At 33.4% G+C, this 17454-nt stretch overlaps 1 protein-coding gene and 1 pseudogene across 1 annotated transcript; one reads left to right on the top strand and one right to left on the bottom strand.

Moving 5' to 3' along the window:
• Positions 1 to 9432: 9432 nt before the first annotated feature.
• On the bottom strand, positions 9433 to 11794 carry LOC117908179 (annotated as a pseudogene).
• A 2225-nt stretch (positions 11795 to 14019) lies between these two features.
• Positions 14020 to 14822, top strand: LOC117909496 (heavy metal-associated isoprenylated plant protein 47-like). Its single transcript, XM_034823537.1, has 3 exons — positions 14020 to 14103; positions 14241 to 14319; positions 14451 to 14822. The coding sequence occupies exons 1-3, from the start codon at positions 14098 to 14100 to the stop codon at positions 14702 to 14704; spliced, it is 339 nt and encodes a 112-aa protein (XP_034679428.1). The 5' UTR covers positions 14020 to 14097; the 3' UTR covers positions 14705 to 14822.
• Positions 14823 to 17454: the final 2632 nt, after the last annotated feature.

Here is a 17454-nt window from a genome sequence, read left to right as displayed (position 1 = left end):
CACTACCAGCTGTGTGATGTCGGCGCCATTTTTGATGCCCCCTCATCTCCCTCTCTCTCTTTCTCTATTTTTTTATTAATTTATTTTTTATCTTTATTTTTAATTTATTTTCCCTCTCTCAACACACAACCGCCCCCAATCTTCCGTCCAATGTCTCCAAAAAAAAAATATAAGTTTATTTTGCTTTATTTTATTTTATTTTTTTATTTTAATTGTAATTGCTGTTTGTGAGATTTGAATTGGTTAATTAATATGAAATTTGGACTTTGGTGAGTTAATATGGAATTTGGGCTCATTTGTTGGATGGATTTATAATTGATATGGATTTTACCCATTTGAATTATTTAATTTGGCATGAGACATGTATTTTGAATGTTATTTTGGGTTTGGATATTAAATTGAGTTTATTTTGGTTGTGGATTTGGTTTGCATATTAAATTAAGTTTTGATTTTGGGACATTAAATTTAGGCCTAATTGAATTTATTTTGATTTTTTATATTTTGGACTTGGTTGATTATGCTTATATTTTGGTTATTAATTTGAAAATTTTGGACTTTGACATGTGTGATATTTCTGTTGGATTCAATTTGCTAATTTGGGCTCTTTTTAACTGGTGAAATTTATTGTACTAATTTGAAGTTTGAATTTGGGCTTGAATATCTATTTTGGACTTTGTGCATTTTTGGATATTTACATTTTGGTTATTTTTACTTTGTATGGACCCATTCTACTATTGGCATTTTGTTGGTTGAGCGTGAAGAATGGAATTTCATGGAAGGAAATGAGACTCAAGAAGGCTATGGGGCATTGAACTTGTTGTAGGCTTGTTGGGGTACATATTTATTTCCCACTTCTATTTAGTTTTATTTCTATTGGTTCCTATAAATATTCGTTTCTATTGGTTACTCGTTCCATACATAATTGAATATAAAAAAAACCAAAAATTGTGTTTAAATAAGAGGAATAATTCAATAAATATGTTTCAATAAAATAATGATTCTAAAATATTCTTCTTAATAAAAGAAAGTTTTTTATTAATAAAAATTCAGAAAAATGATTTTAGAAAATTCCAAAAAAATTGTTTTTAACAAGAATAGCACAAATGTAAATATATCCAGAGATATACAAAATCACAAACAAATATTGAAACCCAAATTCCAATTTCAAATTAGTCCCATAAATTTTGCCAATTAAAATAAGCCCAAATTACTATAGGTCTTTACCTAGAACATCCAAACTAATAACCAAAAATACAAACACAATCAACCAAACCTAAAATTGGATAAATTAAAATAAATTCTACTGGGCCTAAATTTAATATTCCATAATCTAAGCCTAATTTAATATACACCACAATTGTCCCATGTCCAAATTAAATAGGGAGAATTATGTTTTGGGGGTAGATGGGCCCCCAAATTAACAAAAGGTTCATGTAACTCTTCAAATTGAGCCCAAGACCCAATGAAAGTATGGAAATTGAGTTGAAGGATATCATCCTTCAGTATTTTCAAAAATGCCCTTTGTTGATTTTGAGAAAAAAATTAATATTTTTGAAAAATACTTTTATTTAATTTAATATTTTTTATTTAATTTAATATTTTTTAAAATACTTTTATGTAATTTAATATTTTTTAAAATACTTTTATTTAATTTAATATTTTTAAAAATAAATTTATTTAATTTAATATTTTTTAAAAATAAATTTATTTAATTTAATATTTAAAAAAAATTTAATTTAATATTTTTTTAAATACTTTAATTTAATTTAATATTTTTTAAATACTTTAATTTAATTTAATATTTTTGAAAAAAAATTTAATTTAATATTTTGAAAAAAAAATTTTAATTTAATATTTTTGAAAAAAAAATTATTTAATTTAATATTTTTGAAAACTACTTTTATTTAATTTAGTATTTTTGAAAAAAATTATTGAAAAAAATTATTTAACTTAATTTTATAAAATATTTTATATGTGTTCTTAAAGGGTATATTTGTCCGTTACTATTTCATATCCTTCAACTCAATTTGAAGAGTTATATGGACCTTTTGTTAATTTGGGGGCTTATCTACCCCCAAAAGATAATTCTCCCAATTAAATAATTCAAATTGGCCAAGCCCATATAAAATATTCAAATAATCCAACAAATCTCACTTACATTATAAGCCCCAAAATTCACATCAATTAACAAGCCCACATAAAAAAAATATACATGGTCAAAAGAAATAATATATCAAGCCCAATCTAATAAGTCCAAACAAATATCCAATTAACAAACCCACTGTAGACCCCTCGGGAGAGAGAAGAGAGCGGAGTTTTTTTTTTTTTTTTTTGTATATAATCTTCTGACCACCCCGGGAATTAAGCGGATGGGGCGGCCAGATGGGACGTGAACAGGAAATGGAGGTTTGGCTTGCTGAAGAAGACATCAACAGAGGAAAAAAGGGGGGATCCAGAGAGGAACTAAGGGAGAAAACAGGGGAAAAAAGAGAGGAGGTTTTTGAAGGCGAAAACGGAGAGCAGCCTGGAGCTCAAGGATTCCGATTGAAGGGGAGTACTTCCAGGTATGTTTGCTGTAGCTTTTGAGCTCACTCTTATTTGTCACTCTATATTATTATTATTATTATCATTATTATTTTCATTCTTTTTGCCACATTCTAAGCATTGTTTGATTGTGTGAGTATGGATGTAATGTTGCATTGCTTTTCTCTCCTATTTTGATCTGAATGTGGATTTCACGGGTTCATTTTTGTTTCTCTTCTCAAACGTCTCTTTCCGATTCATCGAATGACCTCCTTTTGACCTCTTTCTCCAACCATTTGACCTTTCTGCTAAACTCGAAAACCGTCCTTATCTTTTCTTTGCTTCTCGCCGGAAAATCTTTTTTCCGTTCCCGTCCATTCATCAGCCATGGCCACCAACCTGCCTAAAGGTTACGCCAGTGACTTCATCGGAGGCGGCTTCCAAGAGTCGGTCTTTCCGTTAGGCCTGAGCTTGGAGACCGGGATTACAACGACATAGGTGGCGCTGGGAAGTGACGGGAGGTTTTCAAGGTGACGTTGATGCCAGAATTTTTTCAAGGAGGAGCGAGAGAGAGTCGATGCATTTGGATGGTTCATTTTCGGCATATGGACATGCACCGTCTCTTTCATTTCGACTCGTCGTTCCTCAGATCCACCAAGCTTTTCACGGCCAGCCAACTCCTATCTGAATTATTGCTGCACTACACCTACCTGCTACTCGCCCAAGGATGCGTGCTTGGCGTGGACAAGTCACTGACCCTCACAGCGTTGTTGGGCGGTTACGTAGAGAGAGGATAGCAGGAAGAGTGAAAGCTTTGCAAGAACTTGTCCCTGCCTCAACAAGACGTGTAAGGTTGCTTGATGAATTTGTGGATTGTGTGGTCTAAAGCTTGACTAGATTGGGTGATAGCCATGCATTAGGTCTGCACTAGCTAGCTAGTATGAGAGAGAAAGGTGGTAGTGGTAGACTTATAAGTTGATGGCAGCCTTTGGATTTTTTTTTTGTTTTAATATAAATGGTGTCAGGTCAATTCAGTTTATCAAATTTTAAGTCTTGAAGTTCAATGATCCGAAACTCTAAATTTTTATTTTATCTATTTATTATTATCATTGTTATTATTATTATTATTATTATTCTTTATTTTATTTTATTTTATTTTTCTTTCAATTTAATTCTCAAAATAGTTTTCTAAGGTTTTGATTTTAAATTTAATATTCTAGGATTCAAATTTTTAAATTTAATCTTCTGAAAATCCCGACATTCCAAATTTATTTTCTTATTTTTTTTTTAAAATACCACCCTTAAATAAATTTTTGAAATTCCTATTTCTTTTAAATCTAATTTTCAAATTTTCTAATTTCAAAAATTTTAATTTTCAAAATTCTAATTTTCACTTTTCTTTATTTAATCAACATTATTTTCATTATTTATTTATTTTCGTTTTTAAATAATTCTTCAAAATCCCGATCTCCAAATTCGATTTATAATTTCCGGAATTCCAATTTCTACATTTATTTATTTAATCCTTAATATTTTGTTATTATTATTATTTTATTTATTTACTTTTAAAAATTCCATCCTTAAACCATTTTTCATATCTCTAAATTCAATTTCAACTCTCAAAATTCCTATTTTCGTAACTATCCATCCAATCATTATTATTTTTATTATTCAATTCACTTATTAGTTCACTCCATCTATTCAAAATCCCATCTTCTAAATTACTCTTCAAATTTTCAATCTCAAAAATTCCATTCATTTATTTAAACATTATGTTTGTTAATTATTATTATTATTATTCCATATTTATTTATTTATTTTCTTTTAAAAATTTCATTCATTAAAGTCCAATTCTTCGAAAACCCGATGTCCAAATTTAATTTTCCATCTCAAAAATTCCACTATTCACCTTTATTCGTTTAAATATTATTTTCGTTAATTAGTATTATCATTCCATATTTATTTATTTAAAAATTTCAATCATTAAAATTCAATTCTTCAAAATCTAACTTCCAAATTTAATATTCAGTCTCAAAAATTCCACTATTCACTTTCATCTGCTTAAATATTTATTATTATTATTATTATTATTCCATATTTATTTAATTATTTCTTTTAAAAATTCAAATCATTCAAGTTCAGTTATTCAAAAATCTGACTTCCTAATTTAATATTCAATCTCAAAAATTCCACTATTCATTTTTACTCGTTTAAATATTGGTTTCGTTAATTAGTATTATTACCCCATATTTATTTATTATTTCGATTATTAAAGTCCAATTCTTCAAAAATCCAACGTCCTAATTTAATTTTCAATCTCAAAAATTCCACTATTCATTTTTTGTTTGTTTAAATATTATTTCTGTTATTTAGCATTATTATTCCATATTTATTTATTTATTCCAATCATTAAAGTTCAATTCTTCATAACCCGACTCCCAAATTTAATTTCCAATATCAAAAACCCCACTGTTCATATTCAGCTGTTTAATGATTATTTTCGTTATTAATGTTATCCCATCTATTTATTTATCCACTCATTTCTATATTAAAGATCTCATCTCTAAATAATTTTCTTAAATTTTCAATCTCTAAGTTTAATCTCCAATCTCTAAAAATTCCATCTTTCGTAGTTATTTACCTGACCTTTATTACTTCATCATCATTATTCCATTCATTTATCTATTCACTTATTCATTTATTTAAAATCCCGTCTTTAAATAGTTCCTCAAAATTCCAATTTCCAAATTTAGTTCTCTGAAATTCCAATTCTCTAATTTCCGAACTTAATTATCAGTTTCCCATGCTCCAGTTCTCGTATTTATCCCGTTACTTATTATTATCATTATCACTATTATTTTATCCATTATTTCTAAAAATTCTGCCTTCGAATGATTTCCAAGCTTTCCAATTTTTAGAATCCAATTTTCATAATCTCTACTTCTCAAATAATTTTCAATTCTGATTTCTTTCAAAATTTAACTCCCAAAGTTCCAATTTTCGCAACTTAATCTTTCTTTAAGATCCCGAACCCTCAAATTGTTTTCAAAATTTCAACCTCTTTTAAATTCAATTTCTAAAAATTCTCATTCTCACATTCAATCTCTAAAAGTCTGATCTCCAAATAAACTCTAAAACTCCAATTTTCTAGTGATCTTTGATATTCCAATTTTTCAATTAAATTTCAAAAATCTAATTTTCTCCCAAATAGTTTTAATTCTGCTCTGGCTTTCAAACGATCGTCTACTCCTTTTGGTTTTAGTAAGCGTGAACGAATTTTCCATAATTCCAGAATAATGGAATCTGTGACATTAAGTCATGTTAAATAAACAGGTTTTGGTGGGGGCCCAACATGGGTGACTTTATGATTGATTGATTGGATTATCATACATCCCGTTCTCCGACATGCATGAGATTATTTCTTAATTGTGCACTGATTCCATTCCTATGATAGCGTACTGTTCGTTCGTGGCCCAGGTACGCATCCATTCCTATTCTGCTCATTCTCTATTGCATGTTTCAATTCCCATATGCGCCTAATCGATTTGAGTATCCATTGATTTACTCGTAAATTGCCACGTCAGCTTCATTTTATTAGTAGAGACCCGACTTTAGGGACTTAGAGGGGTGCTATGGTCTTTACTGTACCTTCCCAATAAGTAACCTCACTCCCGAACCCGATCCGATTTTTCACAGACCACCTTTTCCAAAATAAGGAGTCACACTTAGGGTTTTTATTTCTTATTTTGTTTACCCTTTAAAAATAAAACAAAAATAAGTGGCGACTCCAAGTCATTTTTAATCAACAAATCAATTTTTCAAGTAAAAATCGAGCTTGCCATCGAGTGGGAAACGCATGAGCCGAAATGCGGGGTCCACACCCACGTTAATAATATATATAGCCAAAGGTAATAATGTATTAAGTTCAATCCAACGAGCCCAAATAAATAATAAATTAACAATAGGCTCAAGTCCAAATAAACAGTATGTAATTGATATAATCCAAATATTCCAAATTAATCACCAAATGCAATATACCCACAAATCCAAATTAACAAATTTCAAATTAATTCACTAACAATAAATTAAACCAAATTACATATTAATCTACCAACAACAAATTAACCCTAAATTTCATATTAATTCAACAGTCCAAATTTTACAAACAACAATTACTATTAAAATAAAATAAAATAATAATAATAATAATAAGGGAAAATGAGTGATACGGGAAAGTGAGAGATGAGAGAAAAATGGAGGAGATCGCCGGCCGACTGGGGCTCGCCGGCGGTGACCGGCCGGTGACCTTGCCGGCGGCAGTGGATAGCTTTTTGGAAACAAAAATAAAATAGAATAAAGATAAATAAAAATAAATAAATAAATAAAATGGGAGAAAATGGGGATGGAAGGGGGCCGGAAAAGGCACCGGCGTCACGCCGCCGACTGTGTGAGAGTTTAAGGAGGGAAAGAGAAAATAATAATAATAGTAAATGAATAAATGAAAATGAAAATGGAAGAAATGAGTTGGGGGGAAGAAGAGATGGGAGGAAAGAATGGGTCGGCATGTGCTGTTGGGAAGGGAAAAAAAAAAAAAAAATGGAAGGACGGAGCTGGGGAGATGGCCGTCGGGTGTGTTCTCTTGGGGGAGAGAAAAAAGAAGAAAAAAACATAGGGAGCCAACCAAAAAAAAATCCAGCCGTGTGGGTGTCTTTTGGCAGAGAAAAGGGTTGGAGAGTTGGGGGAAGGAGAATAGAGGGGTCCTGCGTGAGAAGGGAAAATGGGGGGGGAAAATGAAAAGAGAATAAAGAAAAATAAAAAATAAAATAAAATAACGAGAGATTTTGATGGTGGCCGGTGGTGTGGGAGGAGAGAGAGAAGGAGTGGGTAGGTGAAGGTAGGTGGGGAAGAAAAAAGTAAGAGAGAGGAGAGAGAAAAAATAAAATAATAAAATAGAAAATTAATAAATAAAATAAAAATATAATATAATAATAATATAATAATAATAATAATAATAATAATAATAATAATAATAAAATAAACATAATAATAATAATGATAATAATAAATAAAATATAAAAAAATAATAATTTACAAATTAATAAAGATAAAAAATTAAAGAGTGAGTGAGCCTAAAATAACACATGTAATCGAGATTTAAAATTAAACCTAAAATTAATGTAAAAATAAAATTGGGACAAACTTTGGGGTCTACACCATAATAACGTGGCCCAAGGCTTAAGTAGAGAGTAGTGGGATAGCATTAATTTTGGGTACCTCAGATAAGCTTAAAGCCTCAATTAAAGTGGACCACCTAATGCACCCTAATTATGGAAGAATAATTAGCTAGACAAAGTACATTTAAGCGGCACAACATAATGTGGACCTCGTACTTCGACTCTTACGTTTTCCACTCGATGGCGAGCTCGATTTTTATTTGAAAAAATGATTTTATTTATTAGAAAATGACTTGGAGTCGCCACTTATTTTTATTTTATTTTTAAAAAGGTAAACAAAATAAGAAAGAAAAACCCTTAGTGTGACTCCTTATTTTGGAAAAGGTGGTCTGTGAAAAACCGGATCGGGTTCGGGGGTCAGGTTACTCATTGGGAAGGTACAGTAAAGACCGTAGCACCCTCTAAATCCCTAAGAACGAGTCTTTACTAATAAAATGAAGTTAACATGACAATTGATGAGGAAATCAATGAATACCCGAAACTATCATGCCCATATGAGAATCAAAACATGCATAGAGAATTACCAGAATGGGAAAGGATGCGTACCTGGGCAACGAGCCACCATGCGCTATCAAGAAACGGGGTTAGTGCACAATTAATGAATATAAAATATGTCGCTCATATCACCAAACAAGATAAATAACCATCAATAGTATGCATGACATTTCATTCAAATCTATTTTTATTTTAAAGAAAATTTATTTGATGTCGAACCCCACCATAGTCCAATTTATTTTTTTATGAATTAATTCCATAAATTCCATCACTTGGAATTACATAATTAATCCTTCCTTATTTTAAAACGATTAAAAAAAATCAAAGGAGTTATGAAAGTTACTTGCCAGAAAGAAAAATAGTAGCAAAATTTTATTGAAAATGAGACTTTTAAGACCTGAAACTCTAAGGATGAAAAAAAAAAGACTTGGAGTTGGTACTATTTAGAAAATATAACCCAGAAATTTATTTGAAGGAAAATATTTAGAAAATTATTTTAAAAAGTCCAATATGGTAAAATGGGAAATAGCACTTGGGTCAAAGGTGGCCATATGCAGTCCATGCATAAATGACAAAAATGGAGAATGCAGACCATATAGGTGTGAATCTCGGAGTATCACTATGTTTTCTGTATCAATAGTCTATCTTCAACTGAATCACTTGAGCTTTCTATATGAGCTGGCCATCCACATGTTTCACCACCCCATTGACGTACCCATTATGAGGAACACTTGTCTGGGCTCCATAACTTCCAGAAGCCAAAGGTGAATCAAATTTTCATGCTGTATCTTCAAACCCAGAACTCCTGGTAATATCACCTTAGCCAATTTCCATGCGATGATGAATTGACCTTCGACACCGCTTCCTCTGCTGTAATAGGATGGGTGACATCAAAGTCTTTGTTCTCGTTCTCAAATGGATTTAAACTTGATCCGTCAACCATTCGGATCTGTGTCTTTGCTGAAATTCCACCAAGGTTACCCACTTTAGTTTGGTATCAAAAGCGGATGCAAGACTTGCTGTGTAGATACACCTACAATAAATGTCCAAGACCATTCTTCAAGACCCAGTTCAGGGCAGCAGCAGATGAGATGAATCTAGAGTGTTCAGCTTCCATTGCCTGAAACATTGCCTGTGTAGCAAGGACCTGAAACGCGGACCTGAAGACCCGATGCAGAAACTTCCGCTTCACATAATTTGTATAATTCCCACTCACTTTCTGAGGAATAAAAGAGGTCCCTAGCAGCAGAGCTACACAATGCGAACAGATTATTCAACCCATCATCAAAATTCAAACACTATGATGAAGCCCTCCTGTCTACAAGGACTAACTATAGACGACTTTCGTTTCCGTTCCAGAAGTACCAAGAAATGCGACCTGATGGCCGAATCACGACTGAGAAGCGCGCCATGCTGAGAAGCCCCTCCACATTGGCGTCTTGCTATTATCCATTGTTGCAAAAGGTAGCATTGTGTAGCAACTGAAAGTCTTGCAAGGGGTTCAGAGTCCCGAATCCTTTAAAAAGGAGTCTTACCAAAGAGTAGCTCATATTTAAAAATTCCAAAGGTCCACCAGTCCGCTGCACTGCCATGACCTTCACCCTTGATGATTTCAGGTGCATATATACTCGTGCGCCTTCACAAATGACATCGGGTGAGCCCCAGTTGGCTCTGCAATGAGCTCTGGCAATGGGCTCACTTAGTTTCCAATTTCATTCTTGGGTTTCCGGACCTTTTTGGATTTAGTTGAAAATAGGCGAGGGGAAAAACATGCTGTTGGGGCCACATAGGATGACTGAATCTAAGAAGGTTCAATGCATGTAGGTCGGACACCATATACTGGATCCTTTCGTAAGGATTTGGTGCCAAAAGAAGGGGACTTGACCAGTGTCGGGCTGACAGCGTGCCGGAGAGAGAGGTCAAAATCAAAAAGCATAATGTGCCCATCTTCCCTCACAAGGACAGTCTCTGGTTCCAGGCCACGATAAACAATCCCGAGCATGTGAAGGCATTTAAAAGCAAGAAGAACCTCTGCTACATAGAACTTTACAACTTGCTCAGAAAAATGCTTCCCAGGTTGCCTCTGCCTAAGTGTGTGTAAATCACCTCCTGGGCAGAACTCCATCATCAAACAAGAGAATATTTCGGTCTCAAAATGGGTGTATAAGGTTGGAGTGTGTGGCAAGGAGAATGGGGAAGAGGTACTGGTAACACGGAGGGATCAAAGTTGAATGGTGTCGGGTGAGTGGTCCAGGTGATTGGGTTTTTGGTTAGTACAAAGGATGAGAAGAGGAATAAAACATGAGTGATATTTTGCATGGGATTTACGTTCATGGAAAATGAAAGGAAAGAGACTGGAAGTGGGTTGGGAGTGAGTATTATTGGTGGAACGGGTGGTGGGAAGAAGCGGGTATGATAGATAAGGAAAATGGAAAAATGGTGAGTATGAACGGTAGTGGGTATGGTGGGTATGAATGAGGATGTGAGGAAATGAGAATGATCATGAGCATGGAGTGGGTTAGAGTAAAATCACAGGTAGTGGAAGAAATGGGTATGAAAGAAATATGAAGGCAAGGATGGTTTGGTGAGTGGTATGGTTTGATGGGGTCGTCATTGTTATGATGGAATCTGGACTGTTCATCCTTGATGACTGAGGAATCTATCTCATTTCCTTCATTAATCATTGCCCTGTATGCAACATCTGCAACAGCAAACACATGAGGACTGAGCTCCCCAAAACCCGCTCCCTTATATTGTTCCATCATGTGGGTGTCATACAGATGCGGCAATCTTTGAAAAGGATTTATTACAATTAAGATGTTTCCAGTGTACGTATAAATCTCATTAAGTTCATATCTTGCGGCCAAGTTTTGCTGAACCCCAGGTTCATGCAAATATGAAAGCTTCGTCAAGTAATCTACACCTCCAGGTGGAGATCCAGTATCCTTTGGAACACCTTAGACATATTCGCAACAACTGTTTTTCCTTTTGTGGTATGAACATGAACCTCAAGACCATTGATCCTAGAAACTTCACCATCAATCCATGCATCCACTGGATCTTCAACCCATACATGAGAACCTACAACTATATTAACCGATGCAGTCATGGATTCCAACAAACCGATCCCGATCTTCAACTCATCCAAAGACAGCAACAGATGAGCAAATTACACCCCACCTAAACTCCCTCTATCAGTTTGAAAACACCAAGCCCAAAAACAAGAACTCGACTCAGCTTCTTTCCTTCTCTCCTTAGGATTCGGAGGCGTCCCTCTTTCTCTAGAATTGTGGATTCGAGGACGAGTCTCTCTCTAGGCTCTCTAGTCAGCTAGCAGTGGTGGGGGCAGTCGTGGTCTCCACACACAAACACAAAACACAAACGCTGGTCTCTTCAGAGTCTTTCTCTCTTTAGCTTCTCTCTAAAACTCCATAAGCTGTCTCAACTTGGCTCACCAGACTTTTTATCCTTTCATAATGCGAATTCAGGGGAATCTCATTTCCTTGAATTAAAGGCAGCATGTTCGCCAATTTCTTGGCCATACGTCACGGAGTACCTTCTATACCCAGAATTCTGACATTTGAGAAGGAAACGTTCTATCATCAATCTGGAGAGGTTCCTCTTTCAACATCTGATCGGAGTGGAGATGACATTGGAATGGATTTCTTCACTGGACTATGTTATTTTCGTCTTCTCCATCAAGATAAGCAACATCACATCCTGTTAAGAACTGATCTTCTTCATGCCATACTTGCTGGATAACCTTCAACTCACCTAACATACAAACATGACAAATATCCCAAAACTCTGACGTTGAGTCTTCTCAGATACAGCCTCATTCAAACAATTAACCCAAAACATGGTATCTAATCACCCAAGAAGAACCAGAAACAGAGGACACCATGAAGTAAAACAGAGCATGCATAAGGGAGGATACCGTTAAACCCAACTCCATTTCATGAAAATAAAAAAGCTAAGAAAAAAACCTGGTGGGAAAGTTTGAATGGTCTCAAAATGCAAACAGATAACACAATCATCATACAACTCATGGGGGAAGAAACAGAGATCAGGCAAACAGAAATGAAAAACAAGCTTAACATCTTAGGTAGTAAAAAAAAACAAGCATTCAAACCTCAGCAATGAGTAAAGTATGATTGTAAAAGTGAAAAACCTAAAGCGGGAGATGATCAAACCTGAATGTCACCCTTTCAGCAAAATCACTTGGTTCCCAGCAAGCTGCAAACTCTCACCTCTCTTCTTGTTTTCCCTCTCAGCTATCTCCAGGAAACCAGTCTGCTTCTTCCCTCTCTAACCTCTAGCTTGTCCTTCCAGAAAGAATCTCCCCTTCCCGTCTGGCTCTCTTGCGGCCAAGAAAGAAACTCACCCTCAAAATATCTCCAGAGCAACACGTCCCAAAACGCACCTATCTCCTCGTCTCAACTTGCCCCTCAAGAAAGAATTCCGAAAATATCTCCTGCCCAGCACCCGTCTCCAAACGCACCTCCTCCTCTCTGCCAGAATATCCTCTCTCTCCTCCATTCCTCCTCTGCAGCAACGAAAACACCACCTCCCAAATAACGGCCTACAGGTTTTTCCAGAATCTCCTTTACAGGTGTCCAATTCTGATTGGTCCCTTAACTCCACTACCTGATTCCCTACCAGCCACCAAGGAGGCGACATGTGGCTTGCTGAGAGCCCTCCACAAAGAATGGGCTGCAGAAAATAAAATGAAAACGAGCCCATATGGGTCTACAGATAATCTTAACATGACTCTCATCTTATTAATGCTTAATGTTTAATAAAAATAAAATATTAAATAAATAAATAACTTAATATTTATATATGTATATAAAATTAAGTTAAATTAATTTTTATTTAAATTTAAGTAAAAAAAAAAAAAAAACAGTGCTTTCTAGTAGGCTCTGTAGTAAAACACAACATTTGGAGGTTCATATGTTGATTGGTTCTCTGTTGCCATTCCTCAGTCGAAATGCAGCTGTGCTCCGTTGTGCTCTACATGGAAATACGCATCTAGAGATTTAAGAAATTACAAGTAAGATGTGAAACTCTTTTGGAGACATCAAAAGGTTTGCTAAGGTTTTTGTTGGTTCTTGAAAGTATTAAAGGAATTAAGAAAAAATAATTAAAGGAAATGATTTTTTCATCTTTTATTATCAAATTAAAAATAGAAAAAAATATTAAATAAAACTAAAATTAGTTAAATTTATATATTTTCAAAATATTTTTTTATGTGGGAAAATTAAAATAAATGAAATGAATTTAAAATAATATATAAAAATAATTTATCAACTTTAAATCTATTTTTAACTTTACTTATTCTTTTTTTCCTTATTTTCTTTTCCTTAAATTTTCCGAAAATAAAAAAAGAATCCGCTCTACAAATGTAGAAGATGGATTGCAGAAATATGCAAAAGATTTTGGTAGTTAAAGAAGTTCAATTAATTTAGGTTCTGGTAAGTTTGATTTTCTTGATAAAAGTCATTGGCCATTGAGTTTTCATGAATTGCAAGCTGGCGCCGAAAATCAAGAACATACCAATAATTGGCTTAAAAATTCCTTGCACATGCTACATGCTGCATGCTGGATTAATATTTGACTTGGTCTATAGACCGCAGCGTTGACATGGTTAAATACAAATCATCTAATCTCAGTAGTTATTATTGTATAGATCTGGTTGTATTCGAAGTCAAACAGAAGAATTTTGCCCTGAACCTCTCATATTTAGGAAGTCGGTCTCTTCCCCTTCTTCATCATTGCCAATTGAGTTGATAGAGATTCAGTCTGAGACTCAAAAAGGCTGCCTTGTGTTCGCCTAGTGAAAAACATGAAGGTGAGCCTTTTGATCTGGAACTCCATTGATGCTTTTTGTTTATTGTGTAGCTTAATCTGTTCTAGCTGGATCCAAAAAGAAGCATATGAAATTATAGCTATAACAGATTTGGATATGTTCCTTGTGTGATGGTGTAGCAAAAGATAATTGTGAAAGTGCAAATGAACTGTGACAAATGCAGAACCAAAGCCATGAAGATTGCTGCAGTTGAAGAAGGTATGATACACATTTCAACACTATTTTTCTTTCCACAAGAAGTTCACAGAAAGTATAAAGCCTTGTTATTTCAAATCATTTATTCATAGTCCCAGTCGATCGATTTTTGGGCTTTTGTGATTATGTGACAGGTGTGATCTCTGTGGCTATAGAAGGAGCTGAAAAGGATCGGGTTGTGGTGATTGGAGACGGAGTTGATTCAGCTAGCTTGACCTGCTGTCTGAGGAAGAAGCTTGGGTATGCGACTCTTGTAAGCGTGGAAGAAGTAAAGGAAAACGGCGGTGATGAAAAGCCAAAGCCAGATCAGAATAATTGTTGTCAAAGCCAACATGTTTTTATTGCTAGCATGGGCTATGCAGATGAACCTAATTGCTCCATCATGTGAGGTTTAGCATGGATCATGCCCGGCCTATTAATAAGTTGTACCTTTCTTGTTCTTCAATTAGACCTTGTTTCTCTCTTTGGATGTTCCGAGTAACGGAGATTGCAATTCTCTTAATAAAGGTCTGAATTCATTAAGAAAGCAAACTAGCAAATTAATTAGTCAGGCCAACATCATAAGTATCCTAAATCCATCTCCATTTATTAGACTGATGAACACCCAATATCAAATCATTTTTTATAATGCTGTCTCATTTTTTCATTAAAAGGAAGGCTAGAACCTCCATCTAATTGCTAAGAGCTCCAAGACAACTGTTGATGCCTTTGTTGCAATATTCTGCATAAATGAGCTAGGGCTAACTACATCTGCAAATGGCCCTTTTTTTTGGGTAATTAACATTATAAATTGTATTAGTTCTGAGGCTCTATGTTAATCGATGGTGGTTAATTGCTAGATTTTCAACTTCACAAATGATAAAGGACAATAAACTAACAGTGATTTTTGGAAGACTAGCATCAAAGTCTGCGGATAGCCCAAGTGCACCAGTAGCCGCCTGCTGCCGCTCCATTAAGTAAATCTTAGGATATTCCGGATTCCCTCCAAAGTCAGCTACTAAGGGGCACAAGGATCAACCTGCAATATAATTAGGACACTGTTGGAGAGAAGCACGTGCTTTCGTGGCGCACGATAAACAGTTGACTAGGTTAATACAGCATATTAGAAGGATCTCATTTGAATTCTTAAATGCAATTCCAAAATTCTACAGTTTAAATACCGTGTGAAAAGAAGAAATTTTGTAGGTCAATTCCGAACACAGCGTTTAGACCTTTAATTTTTAACTACAATTAATTAGGTCGTAGCTATCAGCCATGTGATGGCAGCTTCTGGGAGAAAAGTCCATTCGTTTTTCAGTTTTGAAATTCGATACGAATCTAACTTTGCTGCAACGCAAACACAGTGATACATGCAAGAAGTCGTCATCAGAAGCCACCCTGTCCTATGTGAGAATAAATAAATTTTTCAAAGGTACAGAAAACAAACACCATTCATCGTATGGAATATATCTGGGTCTGGTCCCAAATTTTGGAGAATTGTTCTGAAATAATAGCTCACAAAAAGGCAAGGATAAAGACTACTATACTCACTACTGGACTTTACAGTTGTACATAATAAAGAAGCCCACTAATGAACAACACAAGAAATTGCACCCAAAAATGCATGTAATCAAATAACCCAAAGAGGCAATTAAAAAAGATAAAAAAGAAAAAGAAAAAGAAAAAAAAGAAACAAGGAAAAGAAACCATCTTAGAAAGAAAAAAAAAAAAGACATGAAACAAACCCCACAACAAATAATTGTCACAAATAAATAAGTTTGATACAAATGAGATATTTGGTAAAACTTAATACTTACTACTTAATAATTTAAGTTGTTAACCTAAAACTTATTATTTAATTCTTATTTTAAGTATTAAGGTTGTTCAATAAAATTCACTTAAAACTTATTTTAAATCATCAAAGTAACATATTTATCCTAATAAGTTAGAATTAAGACAAAAGAGATTGAGTAACAGTGGAAGTCGTGGAATAGCAAAGGAAATCATAGAGGTAATTAGGATAAATGTGAGTAAAAATATGAACTTATTAATTAAAGTTATATTTTACTTTAAGTCATACCATTAAGTTATTTTACCAAACATACTTAATTTATTTAATGATTTAAATTAAGTTATTAACTCACTTTAATTTATTAAGTTGATATACTAAACACTCACAAACAACACTCCAAAAATATAGATAACTATGACTATAATGAGTTTTGCTTGTCCAGGTCAGTGTTGGTCTACGTCTACCTATTCGTTTGTGGTCCAAAAATATCCAAAATATAGAAAATTAGTTGAATATTAATATTGATCAAAGAACCTATAAAAGAAAAAAATAATTGGACCACAAAAATGAGGACTACTTATTCAATCCTCCCATAGGCAGTTTTTTCAACTAAGGTCTGAACTTGAAATTGTTAAAAGAGTGAATTAAATTTTAAAAAGTTAGAATTTTTGAGTTATGCTTGCTCTTGATTCATGGATTCACAACGAGTGGGATCTTTTATTAATAATCTATCATACTTCAATGATAACTATTGGGAAGTGTCCCAAACTCTTAATCAGTAAAAAATCCATTATTTTCAAGAACATGTTTAATTTCTAGAATTAGGTAAATGGTTTGCTTTTCAATTAATATTTATTAATATATATATATATGCACATAGCTCCCACCTAAAACATAAAGAGACTTAAAAAAAAAAAAAATCATCAATTGAAAGGTTGATTTTAAAGGTAAAATTGAGAATGTTTTTTTTTTTTTAAATATTGAAAATGTATGCTAGTTATTTAACATTTTCTAACATGCATATTTTAAAATAATCTTTTTCTTTCCATGTAATAATAAAATGATTTTTTAATTTAAAAAAAAAAAAACATAGTTTTAAATTACACTAAAAAGTTGTAGCTTTAATTTAAATTCAAAAACTAAAATATGAAACTATGTTTTTTTTTCTCTTTATATTCAAACATAAGCCATTTTTTATAATATGGTTTTAAATGTAGGTTTTTTGTTTTTAAAGAGTCAAAGATATTTTATATGATCTAATCATTGGTTGTTTTATCTCACACAATGGGTGTTAAAAATATTTTATTGCACTGAGATTTGGAAAATGAAGCACAAGTGTGTTCTTTCCAAATTAATTAATTTATTTA

The sequence above is a fragment of the Vitis riparia genome, chromosome 19 (assembly GCF_004353265.1).
Source record: "Vitis riparia cultivar Riparia Gloire de Montpellier isolate 1030 chromosome 19, EGFV_Vit.rip_1.0, whole genome shotgun sequence".
In the NCBI taxonomy this organism is placed as follows: Eukaryota; Viridiplantae; Streptophyta; class Magnoliopsida; order Vitales; family Vitaceae; genus Vitis; species Vitis riparia.
Note: the sequence above shows the minus strand (reverse complement) of the source record. Positions and strands in the feature narration are given on the sequence as shown.

Excerpts from the sequence above, each read along its gene's own strand:
- LOC117909496 (XM_034823537.1), top strand. Across the intron at positions 14,320-14,450 it reads GATTGCTGCAGTTGAAGAAG|GTGTGATCTCTGTGGCTATA; the intron begins GTATGATACACA and ends ATTATGTGACAG.